The 19,834-nt window shown below is 44.5% G+C and overlaps 1 protein-coding gene across 5 annotated transcripts in view; it reads right to left on the reverse strand.

Moving 5' to 3' along the window:
- The window catches only part of ZSWIM8 (zinc finger SWIM-type containing 8), a 79,961-nt gene extending 60,329 nt beyond the window's left edge, over positions 1 to 19,632 (reverse strand). For 4 of the 5 annotated variants that reach the window (XM_077346212.1, XM_077346210.1, XM_077346211.1 and 1 more), the window contains exon 1: positions 18,873 to 19,631. Coding sequence is in view for 4 of the 5 variants with exons in the window: in XM_077346210.1 (XP_077202325.1) it covers positions 18,873 to 19,050 (178 nt within the window). In the remaining variant the exon portion in view is untranslated. Of the gene's footprint in view, positions 1 to 18,872 lie in introns of all 5 variants that reach the window. The other variant, XM_077346209.1, reaches the window with a different exon arrangement.
- Between the last annotated feature and the right edge of the window lie 202 nt (positions 19,633 to 19,834).

Genomic DNA, 19,834 nt, shown 5'->3' on the forward strand with positions numbered 1-19,834 from the left:
CAGCCTGGCAGTTACCAGGGAAAGGCCACAGTATCCAATACATTTCTCAGCTTTGTTGCAGCTTTAGGGAATTCATCCAGGCTATATTTTAAGACTTCATCTCTATTTGCCATATTGCTTGTTAGTCCATGTTGCTGATAGAATAAAGTTAATTGTTTTAGACTGCTTGGAAAAATATTAAGGTGAATCAAAATTGTACTTTAAAACCATAAACCATAAAGTGAATCAAAATTGTACTTTAAAATCAGAAAAAGGCAACTAGCACGCTGAACACAAGTTGAAAAAGTTGCCTTTCAGGACTAGAATTAGTGACTTTCACACAAAGATAATCCTGTATGCCCTCCACCTTACTGCCACTTCTGGTTTTTCCTAACGTCAGGCTCACTTCCCCCTACATACCGCAATTAGGGAAATATCCACCCATTAATCCCCAATCTTGACATATTTATTTCCTCTACTATGTTTCCCTGGGTATTTAACCCAAACAAATGGTAACCTTATACCCTAAGCTTGTTATTTCTGCTTGATCCTTGAACCTATTAAACACCTTTATTATGCTGAATAATAATTTACTGCTCACCCTCTACCTAAATGTATGGACTGGTAATTCCCATTGCTCTGTGTCTGAGGAACCATGCCTACACACAAAAGCTTATACCCCCCCCCAAGGTTGCCCCCTATCACTACCTCTGTTTATACTTGTTTTAGAAACTGTGTGTGAAGCCATACAATTAGATGACAGAAATAAAGGTGTTTATATAGGGAGGCACTCATATAAAATATGTGGTTTTGCAGATGATCTTGTCTTTTTTCTGGAAGAGCCAGAAGATGGGATCTCAGCTCTTCTGGAACAGATTCAACATTTTGGGAAATTATTGGGATTTAAATTGAATAAGACAAAAACTACGTTAACAAAAAATATGACTGAAAACTCCAAAAATAGCTTGCAAGTCAAATCTGGCTTTGAGATAGAAAAAAAATTAAAATATTTAGGGACAATAATCTCAAATCAAAATTCACTGCTTTTTCAAAATAACTATTTTAAGACTTGGGGCACCATTAAAAAAGATTTGCAAAAATAGTCCAGATTAGATATATCGCTATTGGGCTGAAACTCCACAATTAAAATGAATGTGCTTCCCGAGTTAATAATGCTATTCTAAACATTACCAATAAAAATTCCAAAGAAATACTTTAAACAATGGCAGAAAGATATTCAAGTGTTTATATGGAATGTGAAAAAAAACTAGGATTAGGTTTAAATTGTTAATGGATTCAAAGGGAAGAGGAGGTCTCTCACTCCCTGATTTTCAAGGACAATAAGCTAGAAGGGTTCAAGAAACGATTCAGTTGCCATGAATACACTTGGCACGACAAGGACAGAATCCATAGGGAATTTAAAGAACATTACATTAGGAGAAATTTAATTATGGTATGGGAAAAATACAAAGACTTGAACCATCTACACTATTATGGCTATCACCAGAAGAAATGCTTAAGAGTCAGGAAAAAGTGGTAAATCAAATTGGCTTACAAATAAAGATCTGATTTATACAGAAGGAAAGAACTTTAAATTATGATCTAGAGAGAACAACTTCAGGGGAAATCAATTGATTGGTTTTTATATCTTCAGATTAATGACCTATTTGTCCATTAAAAAAAGGGATTTGCCCCTCCAGATTTCAGAAAGAAATACTAAAAAAAGAAGGTCGAGAGATTTCTAAATTGTACAAATATCTACTTGAGTGGTCCATGGAAGAAGAGAGAGTTAAGGAAGTGATGATTCAATGGGCTAAGGATATTGGTCACTCTAACTTAGGTACTTGGGAAAGATTGAGGATGTGAGATATGAGATTTACTCCTTGTTATGCAATTAGGGAAAACCAATACAAAATGATGTACCAATGGCATATTACTCCGGCAAAGATTGCAAAGCGGAACAAAAAAATGCAAGGCAAGTGTTGGAAATGTAAGGATGAAAAAGGGGATGACGACCATATGTGTGGTGGGGTTGTAAAAAGGCAAGAAAATATTGCAGTGAATACTTGAGGAATTTTTAAAAATTATGAATTTTAACTTGGAGAAAAAAACAGAATTATTTTTATTGAGCTTTGTAGAGAGGGCTATACCAAGGTCCCTCCTTCTCTATGCAATATCAGCAGCAAGACTGGTGTATGCAGCTAAATGGAGACGTTCAGAAACCGGTCACAGAAGACTGAGCTTTGCGGACTCAGCTAGATTAACGGCAGTATTAAAGGACAAAAACTGGGAGAAATATTATGAACAGTGGACACCTTTCTGGAGCTACATGAAGAGAATCTTTCCAGACTCTGCAAAATCATACAAAACATAAAGTGAAGCAGCAAATAATTCTAATCAATTTTTCTTAGCACAGGAGGAGGGTTTATTTGTCCAGAAGAGTGAGCTGGGTGGGAAGTCAATTTTTAGGGTGTAATTGTGATGTTTGTATTATTTTTGTGTGTGTTTTATGTTGGGGTTTTTTGTTCAGTAGTGATGTTATTTATAGATGTATATAAGCGTAATAAAATGTAAAAACAAAACAAAAAGAAAGCTTATACCTTGAATAAAACTACATTGGTCTTAAAGGTGCTCCTGGATTCCAACTTTGTTATTAAGCTCCCCTAGGCCCATTCTGCACACATTGGATAATGCAATTTCAATGCACTTTTGCAGTTGGATTTTCCTGTGCAGAACAGGATAATCCTAAAGTGCACTGAAAGTGCATTATCCAACATGTGTGGAATGGGCCTTACTCTCCCCACTCATCTGCCTCTTCCCTGCTCTGGGTGAATAAGGGGGGACGAAGAGCCAGCCCCAGCCGTTCCTCTTCACCTGTACCTAGCTGAATTGGCTGTGGGGGGGGGGCGGGCTGACAACTGCAATCAGCCTTTTCTGAAAAGAGTGCCATCAGATCTGCAGAATGCTGTCAAAGACAAGCAGGAATGGGAAGACGATTCAGTCTACTTGTGTCAAAACCCAGATTTTCCATTCAGTCAGGCTGTACCGAAAGGCAACCAAGGCAGAATCTGGCTCTCCTGGCTCTTCAACTGCCATGGGCACAAAAAGACAGAAGTAGAGATTTCACTCCCCAATGCAGCCCCACCTTACATCCCCTGGCATTTTATCACAGAGGTATCAATGTAAGTATATTTTACTAGTCAACCTCAAATATTCCCAGAGTGTGGACCAGATTTTATTTAAACTTGCCAGCTTGTTCCTTCCCACCTCATTCCTCACACTTATTTCTAACCCCATGAAATGCCATGCTGAGAAACAAAGGAAGTGGAAAATATAGCTCTGGACAACTGCCACCATTCATTAAGCAGAAAAAAGTGAGGTTCCTCTGGGAAGATCAGAGTTCACTTTTTCAGAGCTGGGAGAGCACAGAGTTGCACATTAAGAGCCCCCACCCTTGGGGGTTCTGTTTCAGTGCCTTCACTAGCTTAACAAAAACCTTAATAATTTCTCCACTCTCTTTGGGGACACTTCACACAACACAGTCTCAAACCACAAGTGTCCTGATACAGGTACACATAAGAAGAAGCAGAAGGGAAGCAGGAACTATGGACAGCATTTATTTTTATGTTGTTTGTTTATATTTATTAGACTTTTAGACTGCTTTCCCAGCAAACTGGCTCAGGACAGTGTACAAAGATATAAAATACAGTATTTGCTGGCGTATAAGACTACTATTTTCCACTGAAAAACATGCCTCCAAGTGGGGGGGGTCGTCCTATATGCTGGGTGCACTTCAGTTGAGATAGACATAGCTGCCCATAGTGGCCTCCTGATGCCCGCCCACCTCATTCTGCATACCATCCAGTATCGCGTGTTATCCAACGCAGCCACAGCGGTTCATCAGTGTGGCCGCGGTGAGCATCAGCAGCGAGACAGGGGTGCCAGCTTTTTCTCCGTGACCGGCCTGTTCTGCTCGGCGGGAAGCAGCAGCGCTCCGGCCCGCCCCTTGCCTACGCTGAGCTCGCACATGCGCACTACGGTATACCATAACAGTAATACAATTAAATGTAAAATTAATTTAAATAAACAATGACAAGTTAAAACATTTTAAAAACAACACTGAATTCTCCCAGAAATTCAAGATGATTTGGGAGTGAGTGGTCAATAAGTAGATTTCAAGTCCTTGCAGTGGAAGCAACACCGAGAATAGAGAAAGAACCTAAACAAATCCAAAGACAGAATGAAGAGGGCAGGGGACTGCAGGAAATGACATTCAAAGGTTAGATGTAAAAAAATAATTAATACATGCTCATACCATACCTCTCTTTTTTTAAATCTTAGTGTTTCTTTTATAACCTATAAACATAAATATCAGCCAATTGACTATAATATTGTAATACTAGCTCCAAAGCCTGTTCCTAAGAACAGGCCTTGAAAGGGTCCCCTTCCCCTGGCCCCCCCGGCCAGACAGCTTAAGGTGGGCTTTGGGCTGCAGCTCGCAGTCACATCAAGTGGGGCGGGCGGGGGCTGGCCAGCTCGTTAGCAGGCCCAGGACAGAGATCCTTGGCAGGTAGTCAGCAGGCCGGGAGGCCCTCGTTAGCAGGTCAAGCCAAGAGGCCCTCGTTAGCAGGCCCTCCACCATGACCCTTTGCCCAGGGCCCTCTCCCCTTACCTCCTGCTGGCTGCAGGCACTGAGGCATGTCTGAGAGAAAAGAGGCTAGAGTTCAGGGACAGAGGGTGGGAGCTGCAGGGGCAGGGCCAACCAGGCGAATGATTGGCCCTATTCCAACTTGGACAGCCGGACACGTTCCACCCCCCAGGCTGTTTCACAAATATATGGAGGGACCATGGATAAGAATAAACGTTCAGCATATATCTTAAATGCAGTGAATTTACCTCAATACAAGCAGTAATATAAATTGGCCAATGGCTCAGAATAGTATGGATCTCCATTAATTGTGACTGTTTATAATTTAGGACTTACCACTGAGGAAAAGATAATTGAAAACTGATTTTATCTGGAAAACCGTTCTGGTTGACGTCCTTGGAATGAAATAAACTGAAAGTAAATTCAAGAAATGACATTGTTTTAAAATGTTCTTTATTATTGTTTAATGCTATAAGAATAGGTCTTATCTTCTTGGTTTGCTGTTTGGAAATGGGAGCAAAAAAACACCGACGCTCTCCCTCAGAGGAAACAGGGGAAAACTTAGGGAAACAGCTGAGGGTGGATTCTTTCTTGGGAAATAAAACTTCAGAGGTGAATTTAAGCAACCCCCAACTTCAAAAAAGTTTACGGCTTTGAAACTGGACCAAGAACAGGAAGCTCATAAGAAGTATCTCTCACGGAGGAAAGAAGAGGAAAAAGAATCAGGAATGCAGGATATTCTTGAGTCACCCCCACAGCACAGAAGATCTTTGGTCCATCAGGCTGTATATAATTCAGGGGATGAGTTCAATAAACTGGAATTGATAGCCAAACAAACTACCCTGACCATAGAGACAAACATTAATTTGTATATGAAGATCGATCAAGTAAATATAAAATTAGATTCTTTAAAAAAAATAGTGAACTCCTTAGCTGATAAGCTTTCAAACCATTTCCTAAATGACAAAAATGGAGAAACCCTGAACATTATGGGTTCTAAAGCAACAGTGGTACTAAAGCAACAGTGGTACTAAAGCTAGTAGTGGTGACAGCATTCCAGTTGAACTAATACTGACCAACAGGCAAGAATTGGTGGATGAGGTGAAGGAGGTGGGGACCCTAGGGGGAAGTGACCATGTCCTCATAGAATTCCTTTTGAGATGGGGAGCCAAGGAAGCTTGTAGCCAGACGCGGATGTTGGATTTTCGTAGGGCAAACTTTAATAAACTCAGAGACATGATGAGTGTCATACCATGGACAAGAATGCTGGAAGGGAAAGGAGCATGTGAAGGGTGGGCGCTACTCAGACAAGAGCTATTGCATGCTCAATCAATGACTATTCCAGAAAGACGAAAACACTGCAAGAGCTCTAAGAAGCCTATTTGGATGAACAAAGAACTTCAAGAGGAACTAAGAAAGAAAAGTAAAATGTTCAGGAAATAGAGGGAAGGACAGAGCTCTAAAGAAGAGTACCTACAGGTTACTAGGCACTGTAGATCAATCATCAGAAAGGCCAAAGCTGAGAGTGAGCTAAGATTGGCCAGGGAAGCCCACTGTAACAAGAAAAGATTTTTCAGTTATATGAGGAGCAAACGTAAAGTAAAGAAGGCAATAGGCCCACTGTTGGGTGCAGATGGACAAACTCTAACGGAAGATGCAAAGAAAGCAGAAAGGCTTAGTGCCTATTTTACATCTGTTTTTTCCCCACAGGTCAAAGGGTTTAGGTACATCTAGAGATGGCAGTAGCCAAAGGATAGTGTCTGGGTGGCAGGTTAACATGGATAGAGAGGTTGTTGAGAGGCATTTAGCTGCACTGGATGAGTTCAAATCCCATGGTCCGGATGAAATGCACCCGAGAGTGCTCAAAGAACTTTCCAGAGAACTTGCACAGCCCTTGTCCATCATCTTCGGGACCTCTTTAAGGACTGGAGATGTCCCGGACGACTAGAAGAGAGCAAATATTATTCCGATCTTCAAAAAAGGGAGGAAGGATGACCCGGGAAACTACAGACCAGTGAGTCTGACCTCTGATGTGGGTAAGATAATGGAGCAGATATTAAAGGGAGCGATCTGCAAACATCTGGAGGACAATTTGGTGACAATTTGGAAGTCAGCATGGATTTGTCTCCAACAGATCCTGTCAGACCAACCTGGTTTCGTTTTTTGACCAAATGACAGGTTTGCTGGATCGCGAAAATTTGGTTGATGTCGATTACTTGGATTTTAGTAAAGCTTTCGATAAGTGTAAAGTTCTGCATCTGGGTCAGAAAAATGAAAAGCATGCCTACTGGATGGGGGATACGCTTCTAGGTAACACTGTGTGTGAACGAGACCTTGGGGTACTTGTGGATTGTAAACTAAACATGAGCAGGCAGTGTGATGCAGCGGTAAAAAAGGCAAATGCCATTTTGGGCTGTGTCAACAGCGGCATCACATCAAAATCACAAAATGTCATAGTCCCATTGTATACCGCACTGGTCAGACCACACCTCGAGTACTGTGTGCAGTTCTGGAGGCCTCACTTCAAGAAGGACGTAGATAAAATTGAAAGGGTACAGAGGAGAGCCATGAAGATGATCTGGGACCAAGCCCTATGAAGATAGGCTGAGGGACTTGGGAATGTTCAGCCTGGAGAAAAGGAGGTTGAGAGGGGACATGATAGCCCTCTAAGTATTTGAAAGGTTGTCACTTGGAGGAGGGCAGGATGCTGTTTCTGTTGGCTACAGAGGAGAGGACACGCAGTAAGTTTAAACTTCAAGTACAACAATATAGGCTATATATCAGGAAAAAATTTTTCACAGTCAGAGTAGTTCAGCAGTGGAATAGGCTGCTTAAAGAGGTGGTGAACTCCCCCTCACTGGCAGTCTTCAAGCAAAGGCTGGATACACACTTTTCTTGGATGCTTTAGGATGCTTAGGGCTGATCCTGCGTTGAGCAGGGGGTTGGACTAGATGGCCTGTATGACCCTTTCCAACTCTATGATTCTATGATTCTAACTATTCAAAATCTTAAAAGACAATGCAGTAAAAGTACTACACTCAATATGCCAGCAAATTTGGAAAACTCAACAATGGCCACAGGATTGGAAAAGGTCAGTTTACATTCCAATCCTAAAGAAAGGCAATGCCAAAGAATGTTCAAACTACCGCACCATTGCACTCATTTCTCATGCTAGGAAAGTTATGCTCAAAATCCTACAAGCTAGGCTCCAGCAATGTGGACCAAGAACTTCCAGAAGTACAGGCAGGATTTCGAAGAGGCAGAGGAACTAGAGATCAAATTGCCAACATACGGTGGATCATGGAGAAAGCTAGGGAGTTCCAGAAGAACATCTACTTCTGCTTCATTGACTATGCTAAAGCCTTTGATTGTGTGGAGCACAACAAATTGTGGCAAGTTCTTAAAGAGATGGGAATACCAGAGCATCTTATTTATCTCTTGAGAAACCTATATGCAGGTCAAGAAGCAACAGTGAGAACTGGGCATGGAATCACTGATTGGTTCAAAATTGAGAAAGGAGTTTGGCAAGGCTGTATGCTGTTGCCTTGCCTATTTAACTTGTATGTGGAGCACATCATGAGAAAGGCAGGGTTAGATGAGTCACAAATCGGGATCAAGATTGCAGGGAGAAATATCAACAACCTCAGATATACAGATGATACCACTCTAATGGCAGAAAGCGAAGAGGAACTAAAGAGCCTCTTGATGCGGGTGAAGGAGGAGCGTGCAAAAGTTGGCTTAAAACTCAACATCTAGAAAATTAAGATCATGGCATCCGGACCTCTCAATTCCTGGTAATTAGATGGGGAAGAAATGGAGGTAGTGACAGATTTTATTTTCCTGGGCTCCAAGATCACTGCAGATGGGGACTGCAGCAAAGAAATTAAAAGACGCTTGCTCCTGGGGAGGAAAGCTATGGCAAATCTAGACAGCATCCTAAAAAGCAGAGACAACAAAAGTGCATCTAGTCAAGGCTATGGTTTTTCCAGTTGCAATGTATGGCTGTGAAAGTTGGACCATAAGGAAGGCCGAGCGTCAAAGAATTGAGGCTTTTGAACTCTGGTACTGGGGAAGACTCTTGCGAGTCCCTTGGACTGCAAGTTGAACAAACCGGTTAGTCCTAAAGGAGATCAGCCCAGACTGCTCCTTAGAAGGCCAGATCCTGAAGATAAAACTCAAATATTTTGGCCACCTCATGAGAAGGAAGGACTCCCTGGAGAAGAGCCTAATGCTGGGAGCGATCGAGGGCAAAAGAAGAAGGGGACGATAGAGAATGAGGTAGCTGGATGGAGTCACTGAAGCAGTCGGTGCGAGCTTAAATGGACTCCAGGGAATGGTAGAGGACAGGAAGGCCTGGAGGATCATTGTCCATGGGGCTGCGATGGGTCGGACACGACTTCACAAGTAACAACAACATCATCATGTGGCTACCTTTATCTGCTGCAGGCGATGGGTGTTTTGGTTTGATGTAGTCTAGCTTGCAAGAGAGCTTTCCCTTAAGTCAGCTATCCCAAGCCACCGCTGTGGAAGAAATCTTGAGCTCTTCTCCGTTGCATCCTACAGGGTCTGACCTAGCCTGTAATACTGAACCTTCTTTGGTGGGAGAACTACTGCCTTCTAACATATATTTTCCAAAAATCACAATGCCTGTCAGAGCTTCACTCCAAGAGGATTATATAGACCTATTAGTTTACTGCCCATAGTGAGAAAACTTTATGCCAAACATCTGCTAAAAAAACTGCAAGATTGGATGAGCGCCTCTAATTTACTGGGTAGGGAACAAATTGGTTTTACTCCTCACCCTGGATCACTGTTCAATTTTGGCCTTCCTTGCTGAAAAATATACCCAGCAGGGGCAGAGGAAATTATATGCAGCTTTTATTGACTTGCATAAGGCTTTTGACTTGGTCAAGCGGCCCTCATTATGGGAGAAATTAAAGAAGTTTTGAATAGAACACCACCTCCTTTTTTTACTTCAAAAATTATACTTCTCTAAATTTTTGCCAAAAGACTAGACAGCCCGGGCACTTTATCCCATAAGATTCCTATCTCAAAAGGGGTAAAGCACGGTTGTGTATTAGCTCCAATTTGTTCCTTGCCGATCTGGCTACAGTGGACAGACATCCCCCTACATTAAATTCAGTTGCAGTTCCCATCCTTATCCGTTGTTCCTCTTAATATTTGTGAAACATCTTTAAACCGCTCGGGGAGCAGTATTCATATTTGGTTAAGGGCTAAGTGAGCGGAGAGTGGGCATGGCCTGTCCGTGTGAGGTACCAATTGGGCCCTCACGCGGACTGGCCACACCCACTCCCACTCCCGGCCACTCAGCTAGCCAGGGGCTCTCTGCCTCCATTGTCAGCAGTTCTGTATGTGCTCAACAACGGGGGGGGGGGGGTTCAAAACCCGTTCTGATGAATGGAATTGAAAGTAGTATTGTTATTAATATTTTTGAAACAGCCTGGGGGAGGGGGTGGAATGTGTCTGGGGTGTCCGTGTTGGAATAGGGCCCAGCCCCTAAAGCTCCCACCCTCCATTCCTGAACACTAGCCACTTTTCTCTCACATACTACTAGAGCCAGCAGCAGATCAGGAGAGAGGATTCTGGGCAAAGGGTGGTGGTGGAGGGAGAGAGCCCTCCAGGCTGCTAACGAGCTCTGTCCCGGGGTGCTAACAAGCTCCATCCTCTGTTCCTTCCTTCTAGGTTAAGTCCTTCAGATATCTGGGGCTTCTTTTTCATTATAACCTAAAATGGTCTACCCACCATAACAATAGTCTTACTCCGGCCAAGAATAAGTCACAGGCCATCAGTCGCTTCTACTTCCAGAAGGGCAACCAATATGTGCCAGTGGCTTTTCGAGTTTTTCAAGGCTCCGTAATTCCCCGACTGCTTTTTCGGATTCTGGTATGGATCTGGTCTAAAGAGGCTGACTGTATGTCTATGGCCCTCTACCACAGAATTTTAGGCTTTATTCGGTAACCTATCTGACGATGTGCTGAGCTGGGTCTACACACTATTGAATCGTGAGCTTGGATTTTATCTATCAAACTAGTACTTAAGCCCGCTGTACCCTAAATCAGTGGTCCCCAATCCCCGGTCCAGGGACTGGTACCTGTCCATGGATCAGTCGGTACCAAGCCGCGGTTCCTCCTCGTCCTCCTCTCCGGCTACTGCCTTCGGGGCTGCCCTGCTACTCTGTCACCAGCTCACCTTTGGTGCTCTCAAGCTGCCACCATGGCTGGGGCTCCGCCTCAACATGGCACTGCGCAGCTGTTGCTGGCAGCGCCCCCCAGTAGGCAGCAGGAAGTCAGGGGTGCCAGGTGGAAAGCAAGCAGAGAAGGAGCTCAGGTGGCAGCAGCGACATCCCTCAGCAAAAGACTACCCCCCCCACCCGGGTCTCAGTAAAATTTTCAAGTTGACCGGTCCCCGGTTATAAAAAGGTTGGGGACCACTGCCCTAAATACAGCGGGCGCTAGGAGCCCTCCTTGGGGCGCCTTCCCTCCCTGTCGTGAAGCCCTCTCCCCAGCTCCCTTGCTCCCCAGGCACCAGGCTTCAGCCGGCTCTGGGCCCAGCAAAGGGACAGGGCCTGCCGCGTCTATGACCTCCACCAGGTTGCTGCGGCCGGGTACCTACCTGTCGTTGCGCCAGGCAGCCTGGTAATGGCAGCAGTGGGGGGGAGGCGGCCAACATTGGGGAGGGGGGTGTCGGGAGGTGCTTTGTGTCAGGCCGGGTCTGGTTCATTTACATTTTTCTATAAGGTTTATACATTTGTTGTGTTCATTGTTTGATGGGTGGACATAAAGAGGTGGCACATTCTAGGATAGTTTCTGAGACCTCATAGAATCATAGAGTTGGAAGGGGCCATAAAGGCCATCTAGTCCAACCCCCTGCTCAATGCAGGATTAGCCCTAGCATCCTAAAGCATCCAAGAAAAGTGTGTATCCAACATTTGCTTGAAGACTGCCAGTGAGGGGGAGCTCACCACCTCCTTAGGCAGCCTATTCCACTGCTGAACTACTCGGACTGTGAAAATTTTTTTCCTGATATCTAGCCTATATCATTGTACTTGAAGTTTAAACCCATTACTGCGTGTCCTCTCCTCTGCAGCCAACAGAAACAGCATCCTGCCCTCCTCCACGTGACAACTTTTCAAATACTTAAAGAGGGCTATCATGTCCCCTCTCAACCTCCTTTTCTCTAGGCTGAACATTCCCAAGTCCCTCTATCTTCATAGGGCTTGGTCCCTTGGCCCCAGATCATCTTCGTCGCTCTTCTCTGTACCCTTTCAATTTTATCTACGCCCTTCTTGAAGTGAGGCCTCCAGAACTGTATTGTAACAAGAAAAGATTTTTTTTCCCATTGTAACAAGAAAAGATTTTTCAGTTATGTGAGGAGCAAACGTAAAGTAAAGGAGGCAATAGGCCCACTGTTGGGTGCGGATGGACAAACTAACGAAAGATGCAGAGAAAGCAGAAAGGCTTAGTGCCTATTTTACATCTGTTTTTCCCACAGGTCAAAGTGTTTAGGCACATCTAGAGATGGCCATAGCCAAAGGACAGTGTCTGGGTGGCAGGTTAACATGGATAGAGAGGTTGTCGAGAGGCATTTAGCTGCACTGGATGAGTTCAAATCCCCTGGTCCGGATGAAATGCACCCGAGAGTACTCAAAGAACTTTCCAGAGAACTTGCACAGCCCTTGTCCATCATCTTCGGGACCTCTTTAAGGACTGGAGATGTCCCGGAGGACTGGAAGAGAGCAAATGTTATTCCGATCTTCAAAAAAGGGAGGAAGGATGACCCGGGAAACTACAGACCAATGAGTCTGACCTCTGTTGTGGGGAAGATAATGGAGCAGATATTAAAGGGAGTGATCTGCAAACATCTGGAGGACAATTTGGTGATCCAAGGAAGTCAGCATGGATTTGTCTCCAACAGGTCCTGCCAGACCAACCTGGTTTCCTTTTTTGACCAAGTAACAGGTTTGCTGGATCGTGGAAATTCGGTTGATGTCATTTACTTGGATTTTAGTAAAGCTTTTGACAAGGTTCCCCATGATGTTCTGATGGATAAATTGAAGGACTGCAATCTGGATTTTCAGATAGTCAGGTGGATAGGGAATTGGTTAGAGAACCGCACTCAAAGAGTTGTTGTCAATGGTGTTTCATCAGACTGGAGAGAGGTGAGTAGCGGGGTACCTCAGGGCTCGGTCCGATACTTTTTAACATATTTATTAATGATCTAGATGAAGGGGTGGAGGGACTACTCATCAAGTTTGCAGATGACACCAAATTGGGAGGACTGGCAAATACTCCGGAAGATAGAGACAGAGTTCAACGAGATCTGAACACAATGGAAAAATGGGCAAATGAGAACAAGATGCAATTTAATAAAGATAAGTGTAAAGTTCTGCATCTGGGTCAGAAAAATGAAAAGCATGCCTACTGGATGGGGGATACGCTTCTAGGTAACACTGTGTGTGAACGAGACCTTGGGGTACTTGTGGATTGTAAACTAAACATGAGCAGGCAGTGTGATGCAGCGGTAAAAAAAGGCAAATGCCATTTTGGGCTGTATCAACATAGGCATCACATCAAAATCACAAGATGTCATAGTCCCATTGTATACGGCACTGGTCAGACCACACTTGGAGTACTGTGTGCAGTTCTGGAGGCCTCACTTCAAGAAGGACGTAGATAAAATTGAAAGGGTACAGAAGAGAGCGACGAAGATGATCTGGGGCCAAGGGACCAAGCCCTATGAAGATAGGTTGAGGGACTTGGGAATGTTCAGCTTGGAGAAAAGGAGGTTTAGAGGGGACATGATAGCCCTCTTTAAGTATTTGAAAGGTTGTCACGTGGAGGAGGGCAGGATGCTGTTTCTGTTGGCTGCAGAAGAAAGGACACGCAGTAATGGGTTTAAACTTCAAGTACGATATAGGCTAGATATCAGGAAAAAGTTTTTCACAGTCAGAGTAGTTCAGCAGTGGAATAGGCTGCCTAAGGAGGTGGTGAGCTCCCCCTCACTGGCAGTCTTCAAGCAAATGTTGGATACACACTTTTCTTGGATGCTTTAGGATGCTTAGGGCTAATCCTGCGTTGAGCAGGGGGTTGGACTAGATGGCCTGTATGGCCCCTTCCAACTCTATGATTCTATGATTCTATGATTCTAACTGCACACAGCACTTCAGGTGTACCTCCTTTTCAGCTTTATGGTTCAAGAAGTGCAAATTTATTTGACAAAGTAATTTGTAATTTTTGTTGAAGTGCATGCTCTCCCAATTCATTTTGGATGGTATATGTGCCTTGCTGCACTTTGCTTGTAGTTGTAGTCACAGTCATACCTTGGCTCGTACAAGGTAGTGATCAGATCTGCAGTCAGGTCCTCTCATGGCCCAGACATCTTTGAGTGATGAATGGAACCTGGAGAAGACCAGGGTATAGTCCAGTATTGCTGAGACCTTGCCTGATGGATTTCTCCATGTTAGTTGGTGTTTTGCAGGATGTTGAAAGTGGCTGTTCCCAAAGATAAAATTATTTGAAGTACCAAAAGATATATGGTGCAATCCATTGTCATTTATCTTCCCCTGACCAAATTTGCCCATGATTTCCTGGTCAGAAAACTCTCACAACTAGATTAACAGGACTGAGGGGTACAACTTATTCAAAAGGGACAGACAAAGAATGGGGGAGGAAATACATGTGGCTGAGCATTAGAGTTCAGTTGAGCTTGAGTAAAAATAAAAGTAGGAAATAATATTAGTATTATGGTGGGGGTCTGTTATAGATTGCCAGGCAGAGAGCGTGGATGAGATACACCTAGACCAGATTACAAAGTTCTTAAAGAGACAGAACCTGGTAGTCATGGGAGATTTCAATTACCCAGATGTCTGTTGGAAGACCAATTTTGCTAAAAATGAAAAGTCCAATAAATTATTGACTTGTCTTGCTATCAACTCCGTTTCCCAAAAAGTAGAAGGGGCACCCCTGGGGGTCTGCTATTTTAGACTTGATTCTCACCAACAGGGAAGAGATTGACAAGGTAAATAGTGAGCACACTTGGTAGTAGTGACCATGTGAGTTTGGACTTCATGATCTTGGGGAAGAGAAAAGCAGTATGCAGTCGCATATACAGGCTGGAGTTGATGAGAGCAAATTTTAACAAATCAAAAGTTATGTTGGGTAGAACCTCGTGGTCAGAAACACCTAAGGAAATGAAGTCCAAGAATTATAGGAATTTCTCAGAAGTGAAATACTGAGGGCACAATTACAGACAATTTCCTTTGCCTAATTTGCTCAATACATTACACTTATAACCAAGAAGAAGAGTTGGTTCTTATATGCTGCTTTTCTCTACCCAAAGGAGCCTCAAAGCGGCTTACAGTCATCTTCCCTTTCCTCTCCCCACAACAGACACACCGTGAGGTGGTTGAGACTGAGAGAACCCTGATATCACTGCTCGGTCAGAACAGCTTTATCAGTGCTGTGGTGAGCTCAAGGTCACCCAGCTGGCTGCATGTGGGGGAGTGCAGAATCGAACCCATCTTGCCAGATCAGATTAGAGGTCCACACTCTAACCACTACACCAAACTGGCTCTCCAAGAAGGAATATAAACAACCAAGGCATTTAGGGAGAGTGTTAGAAAAGCTAAAGCTCTGTATGAGTTAGGCTAAAAAATACTAAAAACAAGAAAGGGTTCTTTAGTTATATTCAAAGGAAGAAAAAGAAAAGGGACATAGTAGGACCATTAAAGGGACCAGAAAGTGACACTGTAACAGGTGATGAAGAGAGGGCTGAACTGCTCATTTCCTACTTCTGCTCAGTCTTCTCTTGTGAGGGGAATCATGCTCAACATTGCAAAAGCATTTCACATGATAAGGGATGGGAGTTGTGGCCTGGGATCACTGTAAGGGTAGTCCATGAACACCTAGTTTCTTTAAATGAAATCAAATCCTCTGGGCCAGATAAGCTGTATCCAAGGTACTGAAAGAACTTGCAAATGTAATTTCTGAGCTTTTGTTCATGATTTTTGACAATTCTTGGAGAACAGGTGAAGTGCCAGAAGACTGAAGGCAGGCAAAGGGGGAAAAGGAGGGGGAAGAAGAGGGAAAAGGAGGATCTGGGATCTGGGTAACTACCGACTCATCAGCGTGACATCTATAGTTGGCAAAATTTTATGACAAATCATCAAACAGTCGATCCTTGAGCTGCTAGAGCAAATGGCTGTAATTACTAAGAGTCAGCATGGCCAAGAACAAGTCATGCCAAACTAACCTTATCTCTTTTTTAAAGAATATTACTACCTTGCTAGATCAGGGGAATGCTGTGGGAACATAGCTTACCTTGATATCAGTTAGGCTTTTGATATGGATCCACATGATATTCTTATTGACAAGTTAGGTGTATTGAGAACTGGTTGACAGATCGCACCAAAGGGTGCTTGTAAATGGTTTGTCGTCTTCTTGGAGAAGAGTGCCCCAGGGATCTGTCCTGGGCCCTGTATTGTTCAACATATTTGTAAATTATATGGATGAACATTAAAGAGGGATGGATAGCAAACACACCAGAAGACAAAATCAGAATATAAGATGATCTTGACAGGCTAGAAAACTGTGCTAAAATGAAAAAAAGTCACAGTCAGAGTAGTTCAGCAGTAAAATTGACTGCCTAGGGAAGTGGTGAGCTCCCCTTCACTGACAGATTTCAAGCAGTAGCTGGACAGATACTTATCCTGGATGCTTCAGACTGATTGAGCAGATGGCCTTAAGGTCCCTTCCAGCTCTATGACTCTATTATTCTAGATGGACCGATGAGAGAGTGGGACCATAGGTAAGTAGGTGTATGTTAGCTTTGGCCCCAGTCAAAATCCAGGCAGAAGAGGCCTGTTCTGCAGGCCCAGTGGAATTGAATTATCTCCAACAGGGCACTGATGTGCTCTGGGAGCTCATTCCACCAGGTAGGAGCCACGACAGAAAATGTCCTGGCCCTGGTTGACGCCAAACATACCTTCTTGGGGCCGGGACCACCAACCAGCTGGTACTCAAAGAACAAAGAGTTCTTCAAGGGAAACACTTACATTCAATTTTGTTCTGTTTCTTTTCCCATCTAGCAAGGGATATCGTGTCTTCACTCTACCCCCCCCCCATGCTTGCATTACTTGTAGAGAAGAAAAAAGACTCACAACATGTAAAATACTATCCTTTCCAAATACGACTCCGTTTTTAAAACCTATTAGCTGGAGCAGAACCTGGGTCTACATGCAACATTTTAGACTGTTGGATAAAATATCACCTATCCACAAACCTGGGGTAAGATAGTTACCGGCAATTACCTTGTAAGAATGTTTCACATTCACCGTTGCTCCTTCCCACCCCCTCAGATATAATAATTAATATAACTGAGTTTATACCGAGTTCAATGTATTGTTGTTTATGTTCCATGTGAACAGCCCTGAGCGTGAGGAGAGGGCGGTATACAAATGTAATTAATAATAAATAAATAAATTGATGTAACATTGGTAACACAAGCTACAGGATAAGCCAGAGAAAGCAAGAATTGTCTTGTTAAGGCTACCTTGATCACAGAGCCTTGGACTGCTTTGCTCTGATAGACAATACAACATAAGAGTTTGGTTGTGTTTTTTAACATTGTGAACTACCTACCATAGCCTTACACCACATTTGCAACCTCTCCCTTTTCCAACTTCATGTTTTCACATTGCCAGACACCACTGCTAAATAACTGCCAGGGACAGGGACATAGCTGGACGTATGCCCAACCTCAGAAGAGAGTTCAACCACATGTTGAAAAAGGGAATCAGATTTCCATAAATGGATGTTTTACACATTACAGTCTTATTTTTAAATGTTCTTGTAACACACCTTATTTGTCAGTGTGCACATGGGGAGAGGTGTGATATTTGTTATCCATTTCAGGCAGACAGGAGTGACTGTGGTTCCCTGATTATATGGAAGGTGAAACACATTTATCCGAGTAAAATCATACCATGCAAAGCCATGCTCGGAACCTCACTGGAATATGGTGAGTAAATTTTAAAAACAAACAAATTATTTCCAATTGGCACATCCAAGCTAATTTTGCTCCAGCAAGTGCTCCACCAACAGCTCTGAGCATAGCAAAAGCACTCCAATGGTCAAGAAGTGTTCCTGAACCATGCTTGTCTTTCCACTTAAGTTCACTGTGTGGTGAAAGTTCAACCTCAACAAAAACAATAGATTCAAATGTTGGTCTAAAGTAGCACAATAGAATCAGAGTCCAAGAGCACAACAGAGACTTATTCAAGGTGTGAGCTTTCGAGTGCAAGCACTCTTTGTCAGACTTACATGACTGTGGGAATATATAGCAAAAATTAATTCTGTTACATTAGTAAACTGTGTTAAACATCCAAATACAGCCAACGATAATTCTTTGCCAAAACAGCCAATCATTCCCCTTGAAATTCAGTCGTTATTCACACAAACATGGGAGAAATAAAACTGTCTGTGAAAGTGATCAAAGGCTATCACATCGCCATATGTTGCTTGCCCCATCTGTTCCCATACCTGTGTGAAACATTCTTACAAGGTAATTGCCGGTAACTATCTTATCGCAAGGCCAGCCATTGAAACCGCCATTGAAAAGAAGCTATCGGCACTCATTGCAAGAATTCTGCATTCCACAGCAGGCTATAACTATCACGAGGGCCAGGCATAATCCTGACTAAGCACCCAAGTAGGTCATACCTGTTGCACTGTAACAGGCCTATATGTTTCCATTCAGCATGGAATGCTAGAAAACCACTGTACACAATAACGTACCAACTGAAGAGCAAAAAAGAAAGGCATCCTGTAAGGCAACACCTTACTTACAGTATTCATTGATAACAGAATTTTCACATAGTGAAAGTGCCTACAACTTCTGATTTGGGAGTAAGACCCAGCAACTTCTATACCGCTTTCTTCCAGGAAAACACACAGCAAAGTGCAGCCAAAAGCTCATCGAAAATGCTCCCGCTGAATACTACACCCCACTAAGTGCAAGTACCGGTCCCCCAAATCCTATTACAAGGTAGGTGAATGCAGTAAGAAACTGTTATATTAAGTAAATCATCAGTTCAAACTAGTCCATAGCACACATCCACTGCTTTGTCCCTTCCTATATCTATTACCTTCACCCACACACTCAACCCCCCCCCCAATCTTTGAGCCTACTCCTCTAAGTGGCATCCAAAAAATTCCGACACACTCACCTTTCATTTTGACAGTGGGAGAGTTGGGTCCAGCTGATTGCTTTCGCCATCCTCTCCAGTTCTGACACAGGCTCTCGGCCTCCGAAATGAAGGAACAAAGAGAGTCTTCCTCAAAGCGGTCAGAGTCTTCAAAGGAAAACCTTTCCCCGTCCTCCCACTCCGCAAACATGAGTTCCATCACATCCAAGAAACTCAGGGAAGGGGGCAAAATGGGCTTCTCTCTGAGAGAGAGGCAGCCACAGGACTCCAGGACAACGTAGAGCGGTACTTCAAGGCCAGTTGCTCCTCTGTCTCCAAAATGGGACGCGGGGGGGAGGGGGGCACGCCTGCCCGCAACGGGGCCCGCGGAGCAGCCGGGTCCGCAGCGGGAGAAGTTCGACACTCGGTGCGGGAGACTTCTCGATCTGCCCCGGCTCGCTCAGGGCGAAGGAGGCGCCGGGCCCTTTCCCGCCGCTCAAGACCCCCCCCCCCCGGGAGGGACCCAGCCGGGACAGCACGGAGCAGGCCGCTCAGCCGGCCCCCCGGGGAAGGAGAGCGGCAAGGGGCTTCGGGTCCCGCGCGCCACCACCCCAGGGAACGGGTCCCCGGCAGGGCCTGCCTGTCCGTCGCGCGGGACTGGCGGCCGAAGACCCCCGAGGGAAAGGGCAGGGGCGCTGCCTCCCGCACCGCTTCCCCGGAGAGGGCCTGGCCGGAGGCTGACGCGGCCGCAAACGCTAAGATGGCCCCGCTCGCTCGCCCGCCCGCCCCCTCCCTCTTCTCCTCTGCCAGCGGACCCCGGGGCCCTCCCCCTCGCCAGCTGAAGCCCGCTTCCGCTCGCGCGGCTTCCTGCTTCCGGCAAGGGCGACCATCGAAAAAGGCCCTCCTAGACCCGACTGGCGGAAAACATCGCCGGCCTCACTCCCCGGAACTCCCGCCTGAGAAGGTAAGTGGGCGAGAGAGGGGAGAGGACTTCGCCATAGAGG

Source organism: Paroedura picta, chromosome 7 (assembly GCF_049243985.1).
Source record: "Paroedura picta isolate Pp20150507F chromosome 7, Ppicta_v3.0, whole genome shotgun sequence".
Lineage (NCBI taxonomy): Eukaryota > Metazoa > Chordata > Lepidosauria > Squamata > Gekkonidae > Paroedura > Paroedura picta.